The 23369-nt window shown below is 41.3% G+C and overlaps 1 protein-coding gene across 3 annotated transcripts in view; it reads right to left on the bottom strand.

Annotated features, from left to right (window-relative positions):
* Positions 1-474: 474 nt before the first annotated feature.
* The window catches only part of LOC148041832 (Beta-glucosidase, GBA2 type family protein), a 122477-nt gene continuing 99582 nt past the window's right edge, over positions 475-23369 (bottom strand). Inside the window, exons 5-21 of one of the 3 annotated variants that reach the window (XR_015691622.1) lie at positions 22541-22614; positions 22259-22358; positions 21946-22019; positions 21675-21775; positions 21488-21591; positions 21317-21370; positions 21147-21202; positions 20960-20998; positions 4894-5038; positions 4574-4758; positions 4429-4496; positions 4176-4248; positions 3733-3794; positions 2289-3636; positions 1472-1696; positions 1019-1135; positions 475-925 (exon numbers count right to left, since the gene is read on the bottom strand). Coding sequence is in view for 2 of the 3 variants with exons in the window: in XM_087683021.1 (XP_087539147.1) it covers positions 1438-1696; positions 2289-3636; positions 3733-3794; positions 4176-4248; positions 4429-4496; positions 4574-4758; positions 4894-5038; positions 20960-20998; positions 21147-21202; positions 21317-21370; positions 21488-21591; positions 21675-21775; positions 21946-22019; positions 22259-22358; positions 22541-22614 (2742 nt within the window). In the remaining variant the exon portion in view is untranslated. Of the gene's footprint in view, positions 1136-1162; positions 1697-2288; positions 3637-3732; positions 3795-4175; positions 4249-4428; positions 4497-4573; positions 4759-4893; positions 5039-20959; positions 20999-21146; positions 21203-21316; positions 21371-21487; positions 21592-21674; positions 21776-21945; positions 22020-22258; positions 22359-22540; positions 22615-23369 lie in introns of those variants that run through there. The other 2 variants (XM_087683034.1, XM_087683021.1) reach the window with 2 other exon arrangements.

The following is a 23369-nucleotide window of genomic DNA, read 5'->3' as shown; positions in this document are numbered from 1 at the left end:
TCTACTGGAGACAAATCCCGACGGCTCTAAACATCAGTCAATGATGATGAGGCTAGAAAGATACCAAGCTAGAAACCAAAACGCAATAGTCTTGAAGGGTAGAAATAGTAAATGCAACAATGTCCCACCTGAAAAGAGAACAGCATGTCACATGCAACAACAAAGAGCAGGTGAGTTATTAAATGTCAAGATTCACCTCAACTCCATCCATATATTGTCATGTAACGTTTAAAGACTTATCTTTATTAACCTAATTACTTTGGCTTAATAAGGGGCACACTGTGCCTATATCCTGCCTTTTTTTGCAGGACCAAAAATCATAAGAACTAAATGTATCACATCGTTTGTAATTACGTCAACCTTAATGACGTTGGCTTAGTAAGGGGCACACAGTGCTTATGTCCTGCATTTTTGGCAGGACCAAAAAACACGAGTAGCAGGTCGTAAATAATAGTTACAGTTTCACCACTCATCAAACACCAACTATACTTGATGCCATATCATACCATTTAATTACAGAAGGACGCAGTTTTGCTCTGCACAGTATCACTTTAATCCAAAGATGGGATATACTGCACTATGCCTTGGGGTACTTTGTCCAAGGAGATTTAGTAGTAGATTTTTCTCTCTGAATAACAACAATAATAATATACTTACAGTTTTACCACACATAATCACCCACTGTACTTCATGCCATATCCTGAAATACTTGGTTATGGCATCTTTTGCGAGATGACAGTAAAGGCAGAACTGTTTACTTCAACAATATTGACTTTGAGGTATGGGCAATCGATAATTCAGGACAAAAGCACAAGGTATGGAGTCGGAAGTGAACATTTCCCACTTCACAGCCAGACATGGGCCCTCATGAAATAATTCAAACAACTTCTCGAGAATCTTTTGACCCATCAAATTTCTAATATTCCTGGTGCAACCACATTAAACCCCAATTGAATGCCTGCATGAGTGCTGAAGAATATAATTACATAATAAGAAACGAAGGTCTGCTAACACAAACCTCCAGTATAAAGCCATAGATACTTATCGGACAATGGAGAATCGTCATTCTTTGAAAAATCATCCCCATTAACACGTACACATCAGTCTACTGAATGGAGCAATCTATAAAATGATCCTGTTTCAAATCATAAAATGACAGATAAGTCTCAAAAGAAACCTGAAACCTGATAGCTTCACAGGCTGAAATCTGTCAAGAACCATGCACTGGATATACAATCAGCAAAGAATGTGACTAGAAATCGGATCTCCCACATGAACTCTGTCTGGATGAAAATTGGAGTAGCCATTAAGGCTTGATTGTTTAATAGATATGATAAGGGACATTCTTGAGTCTTTAGCCATTAAGGCTAGATTGTTTAATAGATATGATAAGGGACATTCTTGACTCTTATGACAGAAAAACGAAAACCCATTCCATTAACACTTATGGCACACACAGTCATGCAAGCACCTGAGGCACTTGTCCAGTTGGGGTTTTTGGACTCTTCCTAAAGCCTCTGAAACTGCAGTAAAGCCAAACTGAGAAATGAATGAGTTGCTTTTATCCAACTTTAGGGTGTCCACTACAGAGGTTTCAAGAGCCCTCTGCATAGCCCAGATAGAAAGTGGTCTCATGTAGGCCAGTGACCTGTAATGCCCATTTACTGTCCAACCTTCAGGTGTCTGAAACCAATACCTGTTAAGCAAGAAACTTGTAAGTTGCTCATCAATGTAGAGCCAAATCTTGTTAAGTTCGGTTACTACTCAACTTGATATCATGGAACAGATAGCAAAGGCTCTAGCTACAAACAAAACCAAATTAGGTCATAGACATCCAGATGGTTTCTTTCATTGATTGTGTGTGTTACCTAAGGAACTGGATGGTCAGTGAGAACCATCCAAAAACACATTGATAATTAAACTAGAAAAGCTTCAGCACTTATGCACATCTTCAACATGTCATATCTAGTCTGACAATACTCCTAGAGCAGACATAGATTTTTAAACAAATAGACATAATTTGACACCTACAAAGTGTTACTGGAAACCCAAGATGTACATAGTCAGGTCCACTAGAATGGATAATATTGCTGCAACTATCTTATGAGCAGGTTGATTTAAGCAAGTCACTTCCATAAATCTGACAACATGGTTCACAGACATAAAAGCCAGTTCTCAATGTCTCAACAGGACATTAATCTCTAACGAAGCTGATCATCTTAACAGGGCATACATCTCTAACTGAGCATTCAAGTTTGATGGGATAAGGAAAGAGAAGCACATCTCACCCAAATCCTTCTTCAGACCAGCCAGCATGAAATATTCCTTCTGCAGTAGTAAAAGCCTGTTCTATCATGCCTGCATGAATCATAGTGGCAGCTACAGCATATGTAACACCAGTCCATATCTCACGAGACTGCATGCATGTCTCGTCAACTTTTCCATTTGGATGCATACCATTTACAGCACCAAATCTCCCACCTCTCACTTTCATGACATTGAACTCATAAATCTTTGCCAAACAACTTTTGATCCTTCCCTCTTCAAATAAGGGTGGTAAACCTGAAGAATATGTGTACCACTGACCAGCTAGCTGATCGGCTTGTATTGAGTTGCTATTACTGCTCACACCACTATCATAGTTATAATAGGAACCATTCCACAGTTTCTTCTCATACGCATCCCTTGCTTGATCAAATTTTGCTCTAAAGCTCTTTGCTGCACCACTATAATTTAGTCTTTCAGCCATGGTAGCAGCAGCCTGCAAAGCTGCAAGCCACAAACCCCCACAATAGGCACTAACACCATGCACTGTCCATGTATCATATGTTTGATCTGGGAATCCATCATTCTCAATGAGACCATCCCGATCTCTATCAAACTTGTCCATATAAGCCATTGCGGTGAAAACCGCTGGCCATGCCTTCAGAGCAAATGCCATATCCTGTGTTGCTGAGAAATCTCTATACACCTGAACTACAAACTTGGAGTTCAGGTCTTTCCACCGGCCAGTATCATGTATATTGTAGGCATTGACCTCATTCCATGGATCATGCATGCCAAGATCATGAGGCACTGCTCCAAGGACCTTTCTAACACCCCAGTCAGCTTCAGTGAGGAATTTAGTCCTTTTAGGATTTTCTTTTAAGGTTGCAGATGCAAACTCCAGCTGGATGCTTAGCTCCAACTTTGGAAATAGTGCAAGCAGAGCATATGATGCATAAAAGTGTACATCATATGTACACCACATCAAATATTCCAATCCCTCTAGATACAGAAATCGACCAACAGCATCATCATCATCGTTTAGCAAGAAATCATTGGTACTCTTGCTAATTGAAACTTCATTTTCTGGCTCATGTGATACTGGTAGATCCTCTTCCCCTAGGCCTTCCATTGAACTGTCCTCATTTTTTATTGCAGAAGATTCAAACTCAAGCTCGGTTTTCTCCATTGAATCTGCTTCATCAGCTGCAATTCTTGAATCTGTTTTTTCACAACCTTGCTCAAATGAAGAGTCTGGTGTAGGTTCGTCATTACTAAATCCCACTGGACCAGGTTCCATTGCTGAAGCCCTGTTGTTCTCATTTGCAGTTGAAACCTTTGCCTCTCCAGCCATTGATGACATTTCACATTCTGGATAAAGATTTGAGTTAACAATGTGTTGCACTAAAGCCTTAGCACTGCCTAATCACCTATTGATTGCAATTGGAAAAATTATATCTTATTCACCTGTCCAGACAGTCCCCCCTGCAACTAGGTAATACAATTCATTAAACAATGTGAATCGGTACCTGAAAGACACAATGAATATCATTTGCCCATGAATATCCAACCATATGAGCTAGTAGTGTGCAATTTTCAATCATTCATAAACATTTTGTTAAGTTCCAATCCAGATTGCCACATTTTTAAAACACATTGACATGATAATACTGCTTTATACACTAGGTTTCTTTAAATGAACGACGAAGATCCTATATTGTTATTGTGATGCTCATTTTGTAGTAAAGTACAGTCCAGATCTCAATATGTGAGCAGTCTTTTGAAGCACTATCCTGTCTAAATGGATGCTAGTGTGGATGTGCACGTGAAGTACACCATGTGTAACTGCAACAGTGGACTCCGCACCTGCACAAAGGAAGGCTACAAAGTAATGGTTGCAAAAGCCTTACCATTCAGGAAGATTTGTATTCTTGAGAATTGGATCTTGCCATCTTTCAATAGCCATCTCCCATTTTGGGAAATCTGAACATGATTACAGCATGGCAGGCAACTATATCAATTACTCTTAGAAGCTTATATTACCAGTGTTGACTCTAAGAGCTAGTAAATCCAGCCAGAAGTTATACTCAAACCCCATAAAAGACACAGAGTGGCTCATCTCAACTAAGACAGGACAACAACATCAAGTTCATAGATTCTTACTAAGTAAAGCATCATGAGCCAACCTTGTAGCAGCTTTTCCAGAAAATCCATAAAACTTTGTGTATCTCCTGTCTCCAGATACACGGAGCTTGTCATTATACCACGATAAAAGTCACTGAAGTTGAGATGACAGGCCTGACCTTACCTGTAGTATGAATGGCCTTTTGCAAAATGAACTTTCGGCGAATCCCAAGCTAATGAGAATGTTACTGTTTTTCTCTCATGAGGTTGGAGGAACACTGAAGCTGAAACAGCAGCACCAATAGATCCTCCATGAGGTGACAATGTTGTGGGGAGGCTTTCCTGATGTTTCTTGTCGAAAGCACCATGCTAGAGTTACAAGTACGATGTACTTGTTAGCATCATGTACAAACACTAAAGTTTATAAAATGAGATGAATACCATAAGTTTTCTCTCAATACAAACACAGGGAAATGACTGCAGTTAGATTTTGTCTTGATATACCTCTTTCATTTCTAGCCACATATCTCTTGCCGAGAACTCCCCATCCATAGCAGAAATTGTGAAGCAGGGACAAATAGATACAGTCACATCACTTGATTGCTGTGTTGCAATTGCAAATGTGATTGGTGGCTGACCTTTTGCTGTCCTGCATACAGAACATGCATATAAATCCACACAGGAGATGGCTTGCATTAGACTTCACCTGAAAACAAAAGGTAACTCATAGTGATGAATATCCATTGAAACGATTCTTTTCTTTATGCGACAAAACAATGTGTATGATTGAAGATAAATATAGAAAATGTGTGAATAATAACTGCTAACGTTCATTAAGTGACCTCTGAAATATGACATCAATGACTGCAACACATTTAACCTGCTTATAATTCTAAAGGCTTTGTGCCCCGCGCGCACCCCCCCCCCCCCCCCCCCCCCCCCCCCCCCCAACCCAAAACAAAAAAAAAAAACAAAAACAAAACAAAAACAACAAAAAAAGGGAACTAAATTGAATTCTTTGTAGTACTATGCACCTTTGTTTCAGTCATTCAAACAGACAAGGCAACTCTTGCTCATTCTATCCACTCGCTTGTTGCCCTGGCCTGCCTGGGCCAGAGTAAAAGCATCTCACAGCTGGTATGTGCATCCACACAACCCAGAATGAAGCCTCTAAGAAAACGTGCAAGCTAAGTTTGCTGCACCGCAGAAAATTCAACAATGGCAGGAGTTTGACTTAATCTTGAAAAGAAAGTTGAAACCTATTGTGCATTTGGGGCTGCATACTCATAATAATCCTTTCAGCTTTCTGTTTTTTTTTGGTCAACATTCGGCAAGGAGTTTCAAATCTGGGTTCACTTGTTCCAAATTTGGAATCCCTGCACATGTTCTTGGGCCTCCTGGGTGCACCTTCTAAGGTTGTCTTCATTAGGTTGATCATGCCAGCTCCGGCTTGTCCAGGAATTTTTCTAATATTGTTGTTTACAGCATTCGCCTTAGAGCTTGCTGGTGCTAGAGCTAACACATAAATTCTCTTGACCCCAGAATGTCCTAATTTCCTGCTGTGCCATTACAAAATGACAGTTATTTAGCATCATGTCTCTTATTATTTTACTTGGTTAAGTGAGCACCCTGATTGCATTGTTTTTCAGCTAGCAGTGTCCCTTGATGCATTGAAAACACGGTAGAGATTATTTGCATAATCGCAAAAGAGAACAAGTGGGACAGGCCCAACTACTTGCTGTGAGCTTACGTGATCAAGCACATACTCATTGTAAAGGGTTTTAGGATGCAGTATCGCTCTTGATCATCAATCTCACACTGGCATCTCTTGCACAATAACCTAACTTTGATAGCATATTCAGCCACCTCTGGCTTACTCCAACCCTACCTCACAACAACAAAGGGCAGTGAATACAAGTGAGTGCACAAACAGGGATGTGAGAAAATCGCCCAAAACCAGGTACAGCATGTGCAGGGAGAAACACAAGGCAGCAACCAGGAAGCTGAGATCATAGACTATCCATGTTTCCATAAGGCAAATGCAGATAAGTATATAAATATGATTGCAATATGGTTCAGACCCTGGGGCTGAATATCAATTATAAGGGATGTGTTAAAACCACATATCCCTATTTTTCAACAAACAAGACACTTTTAAAATTCATATTATTCATTTGAACTACAATAGGCATGTGGATGCCTAAACCGCCCAGAAAGGAAGAGAGTCTAGACTCCATAATTCCTGATCTATTACAGTGAAAATGGTAGCTGCCTCATATATCACACATGACCAATGATCTCCTTCTCACCATCATCACACTGTCAGCATCCTTCTCTTGTCATTCTCATAAAGATCTCCCTTGTTAGGACACTCGAGCCATTGGAAGTTGCAATACCACTTGTCAAACCCCCTTCTGTTTATAAATATAGGAAGATTAGCATGAATATCCACCAACATCTGAATATTCTTTCATGGAAACTTATTCTAGAAATGTGCACTGAATCCTTTGACAAGGAGAAGCACATGTGTGTTGCAAAAGCACTCTTGAGGGTCAATTGCTCTAATTTCGGTGTGTGCATCTAAAATGTCTCCCAAGAGTCTTAATAGTCTTGGGTATCTGCTAGTACCACAGAGCTCATCTCGCCCCTAGTCTAGTATCCATCATGACATTGAAGCAAAAAATGTTGGCTGGCCACATGTCTCACCCATAATCACTCTCAACTCTAAACCTCCTGCAGGCCAAAACTGCCACCAAGACAACAAGAATTCCACACATCCTACCATCACAAAGAAGCCCCAAAGAACCTCTGACACACTTACAGCTCCCAAAACCCAACAACACATGCTGCAAAGGACCACTGGAAAAAAGCAAGTCCATGATCCAACTACGTACCCTTCTCATGAAATACCAATAGCTCCCCAAACCCAACAATACATGCTCCCAAGGACCATTCGAAAAAAGCTGATGCCTACTATTAACAAATAGCTACCATCTGGACAAAGTGGACTAGGAAGTCACAATTAATGGGCACACACCTACTGCTAGGTCGCCACCTTGGCTGCCACAACTCACTCAATTTGTCTGCTCCAGTGGGGACAACCTCTAAAGGGAGCAATCAACAGCCTAGATACCAAAAAGCTATATAATTTCCACCCCATAGATACCATAATTTTGTGGGCCATACAATAACTATTGACAAACACATATAGACCCAATATATTGTTAGAAGAGACGCATCCCACAAACTCTCTAGTTCCATGAGAACGAAACACCTTGGCCAAATTGTTAGAAGAGAACCATCCAACAATGTCCATGAGAACTGCATTATGGTGATTCCTCACTTTCATGGGTCCTTTGAGCACGATTGCATGTCCTCAAGCTAGCTTACCTCAAAGTGTTGCAACTCTTACACCCAACCTGAACCCAAAAGAACCCAAACTTCAACTCCCAACCATCTCTAGTAATGCTGAAAAATCATGCAAAATCATTATCAACCATTTTGGCAGATGATCATCGAAGTGTTGTAATTCTACCTCCATTGAGGACACCCTATGAGTAACGGTGAGCTTGCTTGCTTGCACAAGCAACAATCATATCATTATTCAACATCTCTAAGATTACCAATAATTAGGGGTTGGTTGAAGCTTCTTATTTAGCTAATACTCTCTCTCCCCCCCCCCCCCCCCCCCCCGCCCCCCCAAAAAAAAGCCCTAAACTATCTAGAGATTTAGGCACCATCTTGAAGAAGAGCACATAAGTGTGAATCTATCAAACTAGGTGAAGAAAGCAACCAACCCTGGTACAAACAAACGTTCAATGTAGATTTTGGCTTAAATTACGGTCCCAAGTATAGACCAAAAAAGCCTAAAATCCTAGCCATATATTGTGAGCAAGAACCCGAACAATCTAAGGGCTCTCACCCAATCCACCTGGGTTAAGTCCCCACAACAAAACCATGAGATTGGCCCTCAGAAATAATCTAAAGGGCTGATGAACACAAAATAACTTGCACACATAAAATAAATCAGCAAATAAACAAAACGGTTGGTGAACAAGAGCTAGAATGCTCTTGCAAATAAGTGTGAATCTATTGAACTAGGTGAAGAAAGCACCCAACCTTGGTAGAAACAAAGGTTCGATCTAGATGTTGGCCACCTTCCAATAGGATAAATAAAAAAGGGAAAAATGGCATGAATTACAAACTCAAAAATAGGCCCAAAAAGCCTAAAATCCTAGATGTGGACTTTGGATATGTTGGGTTTCACTCACGCCTACACTCACGAGGAGTGTCAATGATCCTCAGTAGGACACTAGGGCACTTTTTACTCTCTGTACGAGAGGTTTTTAACCCCAGATTTATACCCTTTATTTTATGTGCATATGATACACAATTTTGGGCACTTATCGTGTTTCACACTCTTCGGGTGTGAACACCCTCTTACAACCCTAAGGTTTAAGGGTTGTACTTTGTACTTACACCTTACACTTCAAATCATTGCATTGGGTGTCGTGCTCTCACACTCTACACTGTCTACTCCACTCAGCTGAGCTTCAATCCATTCCTGCTCTCACAGTTGGTATCAGAGTTGTGTTCAGCTCAGTCCTCTCTCTCTACTCTGGCCTGAAGCTAGTCAACTGCTCATTAGCAACACCCACTTCTGGGGAAGGGGTTTTTGCCCAAGCAAGCACTACCAGCTTCAATATGTGTCTGGGACACGATTATTGCAGAGATTTCTTGGCAAATCAGTCAAGATTTTGGGGTTTTTGGGTCTTGAGCAGACATTGGTAAATGTAGCACAGCTCAAGTCTGAAATAGACTGATTTTGAGCATTTTGGGGCAAGAAATTTTGGGGCTTTTGCATCTACAGTGCTTCTTGGACGAGTTGGACTGCGTGCATTTCAGACAATTTTGACAGAGTGTGCTTCAATTCGCTAATTACAGAAAATTACTTGCTGTAATTTCTGAAAATTCTGAGATTTCCAGGTTAGTCCAGCTTGGGACATTGCTCTTTTGCTCTCTAATCAACATTGTTTATCATGGCAAATCAGGAGGTGATGTATTTACTTACGTATCCAAGGAAGATAGGTTGGATGGTAACAACTATTCACTTTGGTCCTTCATGATGAAGAATGTGCTAATAGCGAAGAATTTTTGCGGTTATGTCAGCAATGAAGAAATTAGACCCGGATTTGTGGCTCTTGCTGCTACTTCTCTAGGAGGACGTGGACAACGGGCAACTCAGCCTGTTCAACCTGCTCCAGCTCAACCACTTCCCAAGAGATCAACAGCACAAAAGGCATTGGATACACGGGATGCACAGGCTTTGTCACTAATTGCATTGGCAGTTCAGCCCGTCTATTATCCCTCACATTTTGTCTGCAACTTCTTCACGAGAAGCTTGGCTTACCTTGGAGCAGATATTTGCTGGAAAGAATGAGACCCGCATATCTTTCTTGAAGAAAGAGCTTGAGAGAGTGAAGATGGATGAGGGTGAATCTATGCAAGATCACCTAAATAAAATGGCATGGGATACACAAAATGCACAGGCTTTGTCACTGATTGCATTGGCAGTTCAGCTGTCTATTATCCCTCACATTTGGTCTGCAACTTCTTCACGAAAAGCTTGGCTAACCTTGGAGCAGATGTTTGCTGGAAAGAATGAGACCCACATCTCTTTCTTGAAGAAAGAGCTTGAGACAGAGTGAAGATGGATAAGGGTGAATCTATGTGTGAGCGACTTATGAATGTTGATGAGTATTACTTAGATGCCCAGTTGATATTTGCTACCTTGAATTCATTTCCGCTCTCGTACTTGGCCTTTCATACGGCCTTGAACCTCACCATGAAGATTGCTCCACAACCACTTACTTTCCTTCAGGTGGTCAGTTTGCTCTAGAGGAGAAGGAGACACAAAAGAATAGTGGTGTGGATGTTATAGCCTCTGAGCAGGCTTTTATGGCATGACAGAAGGGCAAGGGCAGCCAATCAAAGAATGCTCTACAGAACTCTAGGACTTTAGGCACTTCACAGGGCAATAAGAAACAAGGGGGTATGCAAACCAAGAAGAGTAAGTACCACTATTGCAAGAAGCCAGTTCACTTCATCACTGAATGTAGAAAGCGCATAGCCAAGGAGGAGTCAAGGATGTCTGTTTCTGATGCACCTTCCTCTACTACTGAGTCGACGTCCTTTGTTGCAAACAAGGACTATTGTTTTTACACATGCAGTTATGACTCTTCTTGGGCTGATAGAGCATTTAGCTCTACTGAGAATGCAGACACATGGTTTTTTTATAGTGGTGCATCTTGGCAAGTCTGTACAGTATGCCAACAATGCATCATACCCTATTAGAGGTATTGGGGAGATTGTGTTCACACCCATTGACGGCTCTATTCTTCGCCTATAGGATGCCTTGTTTGTGCCAAGTATAAAGAAAAAATTGTTATCTATTTCTTCTTTAGCACGGTGTGGTTTGCAGGTCACCTTTGATGATGACAAATGCATGGTAAGAGATAAGGAATACATGAATTTGGTTTTGATTGGCACTATGTCATGGGTTATATGAGTTGGATACTCTTTCAGTTGATCAATCAGCCTATTTAGCGTCCACTCTTACTCCTGCTTTGTTACAGGCGGAGTTATAGCATGCTCGCATGGGGCATGTAAACTATGGTAGCTTGATGCTTTTGTAGCGTATACAAATGCTTGATGGATTACCTCTCTTGGAGAGACCTCCTGAGCACTTATGTGAGGGATATATTTTGGGGAAAATGCACGGTTTTCGTTTCCCCGTGATGTTGCTTTTAGAGCCACTACCACGTTACAAATTGTGCACTCAGATGTGAAGACATGTCCTCTATGCTGAATTCTTTTTTGAAGCAGAAGGGCATTGTTCATCAGTACACTACTGCTTATACTCCACAGCAAAATGGAGTTGCAAAGAGAAAGAATCAGTCACTCATGGAGATGGCCAGATGTATGCTAAAAGCAAAGAGTGCTTGCCATGTCTTGAATAGATGCCCCACCAAAGCCTTTTGAGATGTCAAATTTGGGGCCTTTGCACTATTACTTGGGCATTCAGTTCATGCATGATGCTAGAGGCATTGGTTTATCATAGTCGAGATACATTGGTAAACTTCTTGAGCAGTTTGGCTTACAGGATTGCAAGCCAATCTGTACACCAATGGAACCTAAACTAAAGTTGTCATTGCATGATGACAATGACTTGTTTAATATCCACACATATGCTCCAGCAGTTGGATGCCTTATCTACCTATGCAACACTAGGCCAAACATATAGTTTGCAGTTTTAGCCTCGAGCAAATATATAGTTTGCAGTTTTAGCCTCGAGAAAATATATATATCAGCCATGCATGTCACATTAGCCATCATGCTTCCATGAAGCAATGGACAAAAAAGATAGTAAGAAATGGCATAAAACAATGCTGTTAGAGATGAAATCTCTCATAAAAAATGGCACTTGGGATTTGGTGCATTTGCCTAAAGGGAAAAAAGTGCTACCATGAAAATGGGTTTACAAAATGAAAGTCACTTCTGGTTCTCTACCGAAGTACAAGGCACACTTGGTTGCTAAAGGGTACAAGCAAAAACATGGAATTCTTTGCGAACCATCTTGGGCTTGGTTGCATCTGAAAATATGGAACTCATACAGATGGATGTTAAAACCGCTTTCTTACATGGTGATCTGCATGAGAAGATCTATATGCAGCAGCCTCAAGGTTTTGCTAGAAAGGGAAAGAGCACATGGAATGTAAACTCAACAAGAGTTTATATGGGTTGAAGCAGGCATCACGAGAATGGTATCATAAATTTGATACATTTATGCAATCTCAGGGATTTCATCGTTCTCAAGTTGATCACTGCTTATACACCAAGAAGGCAACAGATGGAAATCTTATTCTCTTGGTTTTGTATGTGGATGACATACTGATTGCAAGCAAGAATGTTCATGCCTTGGACTCCTCGAAGCAAAGTTTACATAATAGCTTTGATATGAAGGATCTTGGTGAGGCCAATCACATTCTTGGCATGCGTATACTTACAAACAAATCGAAGGGTGTTCTTTATCTGTCACAGCAAGAGTATGTCACTAAGGTTTTGCAACGTTTCAATATAGAGGGAGGGAAAGCCATTAGTGCACCATTGCCTCCATATGTGAAACTTAGTGCAGATGATAGCCCTACATCTAATGATGGAAAGGCTGAAATGGCCAAGATACCTTATGCTTCAGTTGTTGGTAGCTTGATATATACTATGGTTGCTACACATCGTGACATTGCATTTGCGGTGGGAGTGGTTAGCAGATACATGGCATATCCTGGTAAAAAGCATTGGAAAGCAGTGAAGGGTATCATGAGATACCCTAAGGACACAAAGGATTTGTGTACCTATTTTAGTAAGCAGAAGTCATTTGTTGTTGGGGTCACGGATGAAACTATCCTGGCCATCCTAACTGCAAGAAGTCTACTTCAGGATATGTGTTCACGTTCACAGATGGAGCAGTCTCTTGGATATCCAGGTTACAAAAGTGTGTTGCATTGTCTACTATAGACGCAGAGTATGTGGCTGCCACTGAGGCATGCAAAGAGGTTTTATGGCTTTCACGTTTGGTGAGAGAGCTTGGTATTACACAGGTTTCTATCCTCCACTGTGACCATCAGAGTACTATCATGCTAGCACGAAATCCTGTCTTTTATACAAAGACAAAGCACATACAAGTGAAGTATCACTTTATCATGGATGTACTTGACAGCAAGAGCATTGAGCTTGTCAAGGTACATACAAATGATAACCCTACAGACCTTCTCACAAAGGGTCTTCCAACACAACGGTTTGCTCATTGCTGCCAAATGATGGGGGTTGGATAGTATATATGTATTTCAGCTTTGCACATACATAGACTTAGCTGATTCTTTTCTCTATCTTCAGGCACGTTGCCTTTAGATGGTAGGTTGTTGGAAATAAAGTCTCACCGTGCCTTTCACAGTGTTCGGGACACTCTTGTACTTTATATATTATCTAAACCTAAAAGTGGTACACCACTCATTGTACCAAATACTAATTGTGTTGTGCTCTCACTCCTACTCGATCTTTTCTATGCTTCTTCCTACACTTAGTCTGCAGTCTCGATCCTAGCTCACTTGGTCTCAATCCTAGCAAGGCTATCAGTCAAGAAGAACCAGATCAGCTAAAATCATAGAGGAGATCTACCATAACACTAAACCACGAACATGGGCCATATGACCATGGATGCCGGAGGCTGAATTAAAAATAAAGGCATTCCAAGTATGCCAAAATATGCCACAGAGCTGTCCATCTCAAGAAATGGAAGAGGCATGAATAATCTCATTGCAAAGCAGACGTAGAAGTCATCCTTCCCATAATCCACGAACGAGCTGATATCCGTTGCTAAGTCGCCGAGGACTACACATGGAAAACAAAACTCCAAATATGTCGACCAACAGGGCAAGAGACAAAGAGATAAAGCAATGTCTCATCGCATGTAGTGCAAAACACACATCGACCATGGGAGATCTTGCAAGCACACGACACATCCCCAGTTGGAAGACCCCCAAAAGGCAACCTCCACATGAACACTTTACCCTCATAAGGAACCTTAGACTTCCAGAGTTGGAGGAATCTTTCCTTCCACTTCTTTTTGCTATCCCAAATATGCCACAATTTATTAGCCTTTCTAATGACCCATCTCTTGGCCTCAACCATCTAATGATAGATCTAATTAGCTGACCTTTTCTCGAAATCATCAGGAAGCACAAACATCCAATCTCGCCAAGGAGACGATGGCTATAAAGTAGGCAAATGAGAGAACCTCATAAGCTTGTCCTATATGGATGACCAAATGTCATGATAGCCTCGAGGCACCCGAAAGTGCTAACGAATATGCTGGAAAGAATAAAGACAAGGCTACCCAGGAATGACACCATCATGGACTGTCCACAACCCCAAACAAGCCATCCAATTGAACTTATCTCGTTGCAAATCTTTATCGGGCCAATCCAACAACCTGGAGGTAACCAGCACTTCTCCTTGCAGCAAATTCTCCTCCTTACAAAGATCAGGAGGGCGCCAAACTCCAAAAATGTAACATCTCCTACTAGGATGCAATCAAATGAGAAAGAAGAAAAGATTGGGAGACCTTAATGGACCTCGTGGAGTTAATCACATGCCACTAAGAAACTTGAATATCCGTGCTACCATGAAAGATACCAGTCTTTTCTATGAAAAAAGCACATGCCACCAAGAAACTTGAATAATTGTGCTACCATGAGAGATACAAGTCTTCTCCATGAAAAATTTTGCAATATCTTACCAGGGATGACTCTCTACACATAGTGCCTGCAAAAGTGCTAGTCTCAAAGCAACCATATGCAAATTAACATCCACTAAAGCTGCTCGCCCCATCCTTTTAGGAGTAGTCACATGCTTCCACAAAATCCACACCTAGCCCAAATGATTCCCTTTCTTTTTCCACAACATGAAGCGGATAGGCTAAACCAATTCCAAAAGAGACTTCTTAGTCCGAGTAATGGCAAAGAAAACAAGACTATACTGATCATGATGCATTGAGCAACTTTAAGTCTCATATGAAGAGGCTAGCCTTGAGATTTCCGGTACATGAACCAATCATGTGTACGAGATGACATCCAATCAAGCAAGGCACAAGTAGCTACATCCACACCAATAGGATTTCTCAAACATCAGGTAATATCGCCTTTAGAAATCACAACTCCTTGCCAACCCAAAGCTTGCAAATCATTCTCTGTACAAGAAAGCAGTGTAGATTTCTAAGCATTAATATGAGGTCCTAACACTAAAGCAAAGAGATTCCACGTAACCATTGCCCAATTAATATTAGTGTGATCGGCCTTAAGAAACATAAAGGAATCATCAGCCAAAGATTGACCCAAAAGTTTGGCACCACTAGGAAGAGACCTTGATCAGCCAACTTATCCAACAATGAGAGCATCGGGTGAGTGACCAAGGCAAATAGCAAAGGACTGAGAGGGCAACCTTGCCGAAGAGACTGAGACAAGGCAATTTCATCTGTGATCCCTCCATTAAGTGCAATACGAGCCACAGCACCCTGACTAACGATATCAACAAGAGAAGTCATGAGAGGACCAAATCCCATGGTGGACATCAACTGCCGCAAGAAAGACCACCTAACATGATCAAATGCGTTTTCAAGATCAAGCTGAAGCATAACAACCTACTCACCTAAGGCTTTGACATAATCAATCTCCAGTTGAACATTCAAAATGTTATGCATTATATTCTGTCCCTTAATGAAACCATATTGATGTGGATGAACCAAGTGCGAAAATACTTTTTGCAATCTGTTGGTAATTGATTTTAGAGAAGATTTTATACAAAGAACCCATAACATAAATGGGACTCCATTGTTTCAAAGAGGTCGGAGATATCAGCCTCTCTCTCTCTCTCTCTCTCTCTCTCTCTCTCTCTCTCTCTCTCTCTCTCTCCTTTTCCTGATTTTCATGGTGATAATTGATCAAGTTGGTTAAGTTCAAAGTAATGTCATTCTCACGTTCTTCCCCGCACTTACAAATGTGCTCATCATTTTTCTCCCTCTCTTGTCAGTGTCTACGACCCGCAAAAATTTGGTCCCAAGTAGACATGAAATGAGTATGTTGATGATGCCCCATTTCTTACAATCACTCCATCCATCAGTGAGAATGAAGCAACCATATTTTGTCCATGCGACCCAAATAGGATCAAGTGCTCTATCAATCCTCTTCTCTTCTTCATCAATCTGCTTCATCCTCATGTCATTGTAGGTGACACCAGTCTATCCTTTGCATGGACCCACATTGGCAATGCCTTTTACCATCTTCTTCCATCTCTCTTACTTTAGGACATTGAATGCAAGATTACTCTCAATCATTGTGCTTGCAATCTCAATCATTGAGTGTAATCTCAATATCCTTAAGTCGTTAGAGAAAGGCAAATGACCCATGCACATGATCGGGGGCTCCAGAGAGAGGATCTCCTCTCTGATGCCACATGAGCCTCCACTCTACCTTTTACTGAAGTCGGAGCCAGGCGTGGATGTGAACTCATCACCACCAATGGTGGAGGCATTGGTCAAAGATAAGTCCACATTCGAGGCTTCCTCATGAATAGCTATAGGTGTCAGTGCCAATGCACCAACTACTCCTCCTCTAGTGGATCACCCTCTCATCTTGGTGAGAATCTGGTCTGCAATGCTTTGAGGGATTTCCTTACATAGAGCAACTTGCCCCCCTTCCCCCCCCCCCCGCGTCTTAAAAAGATATTGGAGAAGTTGGGTTGTACCACCTGTGTAGCGCTTCCCGCAATACTTGAACATCCAATGGTGGGAGTTGGACTTCTTTGTATCCCTCTCCACATGGATGGTGTGCGAATTGAAGGCCATGTGCTTCTCACGAGTCAAATGCCAATGAAGAGCCGAGGCTTGAAGCTTAGAAGTTGGAAGTTCAGGTGAGAGAGAGAGAGAGAGAGAGAGGCTTGAAAGTTAGAGAAGAGGAGGTGGGATAGGCTTGATAGATAGCTTGCTTGAAGATGGATTGGGTAGGGGGAGAGGAGAAAGTTTGACTGCCAAGATTGAAGTGGAGATGAGAATGCTTGCTAATTTGGTATGGAAGGATGGAGGGGAGAAGAGTGTGGAAGAAGAGAGGGATGAGAGGAGTATGGAAGAGGAGAGGGCCAAGACTCAATAGCATAATTGGAAACCAATGCCCAAGTCAAAGAGTCAAAAGTGGGCTGGTTAGAGCTTGGAATCCAAGGCGATTGGGGTAAGAATGTGGCATTCAATGCATGGGCACACTCCAAAGTGCCACACAGGCTTAAACACACAGAAAACACACCACCAGTGGCCATTACACAAACGCTGGAACGTGCCCAGACGCAGCAGCAAAAAGGGGCATGTTTGAACATAGGAATCCATACGGATACATATCGTATCATACGGTACAGATCGTACTGTACAATCCTGTCTGTACGCCATACAAAGTCAGCTATGCTTAGTTGCACTGAGACCACCCTCCTTGGTGACATTACCAAGGAACACACCACCAGTGGCCATTACACAAACGCTGGAACGTGCCCAGACGCAGCAGCAAAAAGGGGCATGTTTGAACATAGGAATCCATACGGATACATATCGTATCATACGGTACAGATCGTACTGTACAATCCTGTCTGTACGCCATACAAAGTCAACTATGCTTAGTTGCACTGAGACCACCCTCCTTGGTGACATTATCAAGGAAGACCAAATGAGTATTTGCATGAGCAAGTGCCAGAATTACACCAACACACATGAATAGATGACCAAGTGATACACCTAGCAAGACTTGAACCCACATCCTCACGGTTATGAGCCCAAGTGAAAACTACTAGGCCATCCACTTTGGGACAAGCAAAGTTTTTCCCAAAGAATAAATTATATATAAATAAACCCAAGGTAAAAATAGTACAATAAGAGCCATGTATCAGAATTTGAATTTAACATGCAAGCATTAAATGGAGTCTAATACAAGGGCTCAGTGAAAAGACAATCTGGACATCCAAACTGCCAGAATATCTGTGGTTCAAGATGGAAGAAGGTGCCTAAATCCCAAGTCCATAGAAAAGCATCTCTCCTCAAGCACTTTGAGCCAATCTCATCCATCTACGAAGGAGTGTAAACTATATCTGTCCAAATCCTAGAGAGAGTCTCTGCAGTGTACACATCCTAGAGGTTTACAGCAAGGCTGCATCTCATAGTAAAAATGAACAGCAATAATGCTGCCAATCATCTCCCATATATGCCAATATCCCTCAATCCAGACTGACTGCAAAAAATTCTAGATTAGAAATTATGTTCACATGCTGACCAAAGATGAGGAAAGATAGACTATCATGGATATCTGCATAGTCACAAGCTGGGCCTCAATCAGTAACCCACGGTACTGACCCCCAAGTAACTATCATGGACTCTGTTGTGCCATGAAACACCACCTTGGAGCTCTTCATACCTCCTGGGCTCTGTCACAGTCCCATAAACAGTGCCTTGCGTCTCCTTTGGCTCACTGCATCTAACACAACCTGTAGGCGCCCTACCATAGCCTACAGGTTAACCAACTGCCAACTGCCAAACTTCTATCAGCAACCACCAACAGGAAGAGAGAAATCTACCTAGGTTTGTTGCTGTCATGTAATCTCCTATAGGAGTTGCCAAGAACACTGCCAAATGCCCTATCTGGTAAAATGCTGAGAAGCAGCTAGGACGTCTCTCGGTCAAACTTGATATGGGTCCCTCCGTACCCATTCCCCTAGATCCCATCATAATTTTTAAAGCAGTCTCCTTTGATAAGCCCACAACCTCCATCCATCCAACAAACAAGTCATTGTGTCTAGGTATAAGCACCAGCTCCTATCATAATGAGCCACCAGCCCACCACACTGATCCTCTGACAACAGCAGCTTGTATATTCTGTCTCATTCAAATCATCTCTCATTAATCGGACATCCTGTGCTACTAAGAAAGTGAAGATACATTCGGTGCTAGTCCCAATCATAGCAATGGTGATGTCTCCTTTAGTGAATAGACCAATACAAGTCAGAGAAGTCTCTATCGCTATCCTCCACTAAGAGGGGGAACTTTCCATTGTCTCCATCATAATCCTGACCACCCTCAGACCCTGTAGTCTCTGTCTTTGATGGTCCTCTGATAACTCCAAGAAAGACAATCAATTCCCCATTGTGAAGGAAACCCACATAGCAATATTCCCCAAGAGAAAACGGCCCTCCGTCCCAATGTGCAACCCGTTACCCAACTTTGATCACCTAAGAAAATCATTTTCCCATTGTGGAGACAACCCGCATAGAGAATCTCCCCCCAAGAGAGAGAGGCCCTCTGTCCCAATGTGCAACCCATTTCCCAACTTTGATCTAAGGTGATGGTTGAACAGAAGAGGCCACCTTATCTTTCTTCCAAAGTGGTTGAAGCTAACTGATGAAGTCCAGAAGAAACTCATCCACAGGCTGGATAATGCTACTTGCAAATCTCACCTCAAAACTCCTCCCAAGATCTATAGCCTTGACCTGGAAAATCCAATGATTGCTGGGCTGCCAAGGTCCCAAGAGCAGGCATGACTGTCTGTAATCTCCATATCCAAAGCTTCTTCCAAGGCTCCTCACTAGAAGGAAGACCCCCAACAATAAGCTTCACTAAGACTGCTCTGCTTTGGCTGTCTAGATCAATAATCCCAAGGATACCTCTACGAATAGGCTGAATGATGAGATTCCGAGCAACCTTTGCCATGGTCAAGCTGACCAGAAAAAATTTGTGATAAGCCGCTTCACCCCGTCAATGCATGACTTGGAGAAGCAGACATCTTCTTCTTGATTGAGTTTTGCCTGACTAGTTTGAATGTGAGATTCCAAGGCTCTTTTTCTTTTGTCGTGCATGCACACACGTGTATCACCAACAATGAAGGGGCACATTTCCTTTTGAAGGTCTGGTTAGTGTCTGGAAAATGCCACATGAACCCATTGCTCAAGACAAGATATTGACCACTTCACACATGACATTAGTCAAGGTATGGCCACTTTAGGAGTGTCCTTCAAAAGGACAGCCAAAAATCACATAGAAATGCAAACTTTCCGAGTATTTAACTTGGTACCTCAAACAAAACAGCAATCAACCTTACTACTTCACCTAATAGGTCAGGGACAAATGCGTTGCATTTGGGGCTGCTGCCCTTCCACAAGGTTTTGTACAGAGATTTTTTTATATGGTTTTTCCACCAATGAATCAGAGATGATAGTCCAAGGAGTAGTTGGTCCAATCCCTCAAACCCTACATTGGGTACAAGGACTTCAAAGATGACATACACCATGACTCTCACCCAAACTTCATACTTCTCAAAGAGAACAAAGCATTGGAAAGTTGGACAGGAGTGTGTAATGGTAGGAGATACACAGGTCATTGACTAACAAAGGACACTTCATACATTATTCACTACACAAAAGGTTCATTGGGGAAACTATTTGAGATCCAAATAAGATGAGGTCACCATGATGGGGACTCTAAACTGGGGATGGTACTTGGACAGGCTGGGATGGGACTAGGAGGGAGAGCTAGAAAATGTATGTCCCATGTCACTGTGCACATTGTTGGGAAGACTTTCCATTACATTCACTAGCCTGGCCCTCACTCCTTGAGACAGGAGACAGCTTGGTTTGGTAGTACAATCCACCTGTATGGATCTTCCTCCTCTTATCTTCATTCTATGAGGTCACTGAGATTTTGCATCATTTAATTTGAACTCCAGATGGAAGGTGTAGCCCTGGAGATGTTTTTAGTTATCAAAAAAGAAAAGCACCATTATTTGGTTGAGAGAGAATCCCTGAAAGAATCCAAAAGTGAGTGCAGATGTACAGCTTTAATCATGCTGAAAGGATCACCTCAGTATAATTAATGAAGGAAATAGCAACTGCAAACCAACCAGCAGAAGAAAAAGCAATAGATCAGACAACTTGCTTGTGATGTAGAAGAACACCGCTTATGCCATCTTCCTCTCTGCCAAGAAGATTATAAACGTTAATGTCACAGATAAATGCAACTGACACAAGAAAGTAATGTAAAGATGGGGCAAGCAAAATGTTCTCACATAAAAAAACAAGAGACACATACAATTAAGTCTGCATGCATGAAGTGCAAAACCTACTCAAAGCTTTCATTAAAATGACCACCAGTAAAGTGTGATGATCCACCTATTGAGTTCTGTCACCACAAAAAAAAACAAGAAAAGTATTAGAGAAATTTATCCACATAAAGAAAATAAGTGGCTTTGATTGTGATCCTCCTAATCAAAAGTGGCAAGAGAGATTTACTCACAGCCCACGTGAACAACAAGCTCACAGTTGCACTGGTTTTCCCAGTGTTAATTAGCTGTTTCACAGGCCAACTGTTAGTGCCCCACTTGAAGTCTGTAGGAGAATTATGGAGAACCTAAACTGAAATGTAATAAGCATTTGTATAAGCTGGCCATGCAGAAAAGCATCTTACTGTGTAGGAGAAAACAGTTGTTGGTAGGCAACTTTCCCTGTAATTATTAGGGATAAATGGGGAGACTTGCCGGCAAGAAATTTTTAGTTCAGGATCTGGTTCACCTACACAACAGTTGCTCCTTGATAAATATCAACTCTAGGTCCAATAAATTCTGTCACAAAATCACAAAGTATTTTGAAATAACCTTCATAAATTGTCCATGCCCTGGGAAAAACAGCATGATATGTTGAATGCTGTCCATCCAGACTCCAATCCCAAGAGGAAATGCTCGAAACATCTGGAACTCTGCAAAAAACGCACTAAACAGCCATCTAAGTAGATAAAAGATGTCCTCAATGCACATGCAGTTGCATCATCTTCATAACTTCATAAGCCCTTGACACAATTCTTTGAATGTCAAATTCATTTTTTAATGTCTCGGAGCAAAATATCCACAACAGTCAAAATAGTACTACCCAAGTTCTGCTGGTCGACCAGGGTAAAGAACTGAGCTATATTTTTTCTTCCCTCCATCACGAGAAATAAATACCTAGGAAATTTCCATTAGAACCACAAAAGTTAACTTTTAATCCCTGGTGAGAGAAAAACAAGCACACATTGTGTTAGCAACAAAGCAGTTCCAAGATATCAAAAGTTTCAAGTAACAGGGAGTTGTACATGCAAGATGTTGCACTAACCATTTTGAATTAGTAATACATGCTGTGCCCTTAAGACAGATTTTTCTTGTATAAAAGCATACTTAGAGGTTTCATGGTAAAATTCAAATACCGAGAACTGGTTAGCCAAAACAGGAGCCTCCTCACAAACACCGGGAATCAACTGCCATCGCCTGAATTCACCTCTAAAACCTCTACCAATACTCCCAGAACTGTGCACACAAATATCCATAAGTCGACTATCACAAGAGACAACCAATAAAAGCACAGTTATGGATACAAGATAAGAACAATAACAATGGGCCAAAACTTGCAAAACTAACTTTTAAAGAGCATCAACATATCATTCTTCCCTTAAACATAAGCTGCTCTATGTGAAGTTTAATGAACAAACCCCATTCCACCAAGAGGCACACCATGGCAGGCTGATGGCTTTATTTGCCGCGTAAAAGGGTCAATAGGTGGAGCCTGTAAAAGTAAATTACACCAGATCATATACCATTTCAATCTGTTAGTCCAGATTTACCCTCTCTACACTGAAAGAAACTTTAAAGCACCAAATTAATGTTTACTTGTTGAGTTGGTTAACATCTATTATGAATCTACTGATTGCAACCTTGTTCCAGCTGATAGAAGTTGTACCATAAATATAATTTAACTAATTTTAACATGTGATGTCTCAATGATGACATACTAAACATTTTTTGTAAAATGTGTGTAAATAGTGTTTAGGAGTAGTTTTTGCGTGATTTTGGATGTGCGGACAAAATTTGGTGATGATTCATTTTTCTGCTCAATATTATTCTTGCACTTTAAAAACATTTTCCATCTTCGAGCTTGAATTCTGTGCTAAAAGGAGAAAATGTTTTCCACCTTTGAGCTTGATTTCTAAGCTAAAAGGAGTGAAATTTGACTGAGGGCCATCTCAGACCAAAGAGAATATCAAGGAGAACATTTCATCCTCTCACAAGCTCATCCAAATTCTTCAGGGTTTTCAAGATATTGGCCTCCAGAAATTGGGAAAATATTTAGGACACTTTCTAAAACAACAACAACGTGTTTCCTTCCTTCTTTTACCGATTTTGACAGGTAGCACATGCCAGATTTGGAAACTCAAACTGATTTCAAGAATACTTTTCTTGGAAAATGCATCCATTTGAAGAAAAAGGTTGCCATTAGCGTTTCAAGGAATTTGAAGGTGTTCACGATTTCAAAAGGAGGAT

The sequence above is a fragment of the Lygodium microphyllum genome, chromosome 1, assembly GCF_053477565.2.
Source record: "Lygodium microphyllum isolate KBCC chromosome 1, Lygodium_microphyllum_v1.1.10, whole genome shotgun sequence".
In the NCBI taxonomy this organism is placed as follows: Eukaryota; Viridiplantae; Streptophyta; class Polypodiopsida; order Schizaeales; family Lygodiaceae; genus Lygodium; species Lygodium microphyllum.
The sequence above is the reverse complement of the archived record's forward strand: the minus strand, read 5'-3'. Positions and strand labels throughout refer to the sequence as shown.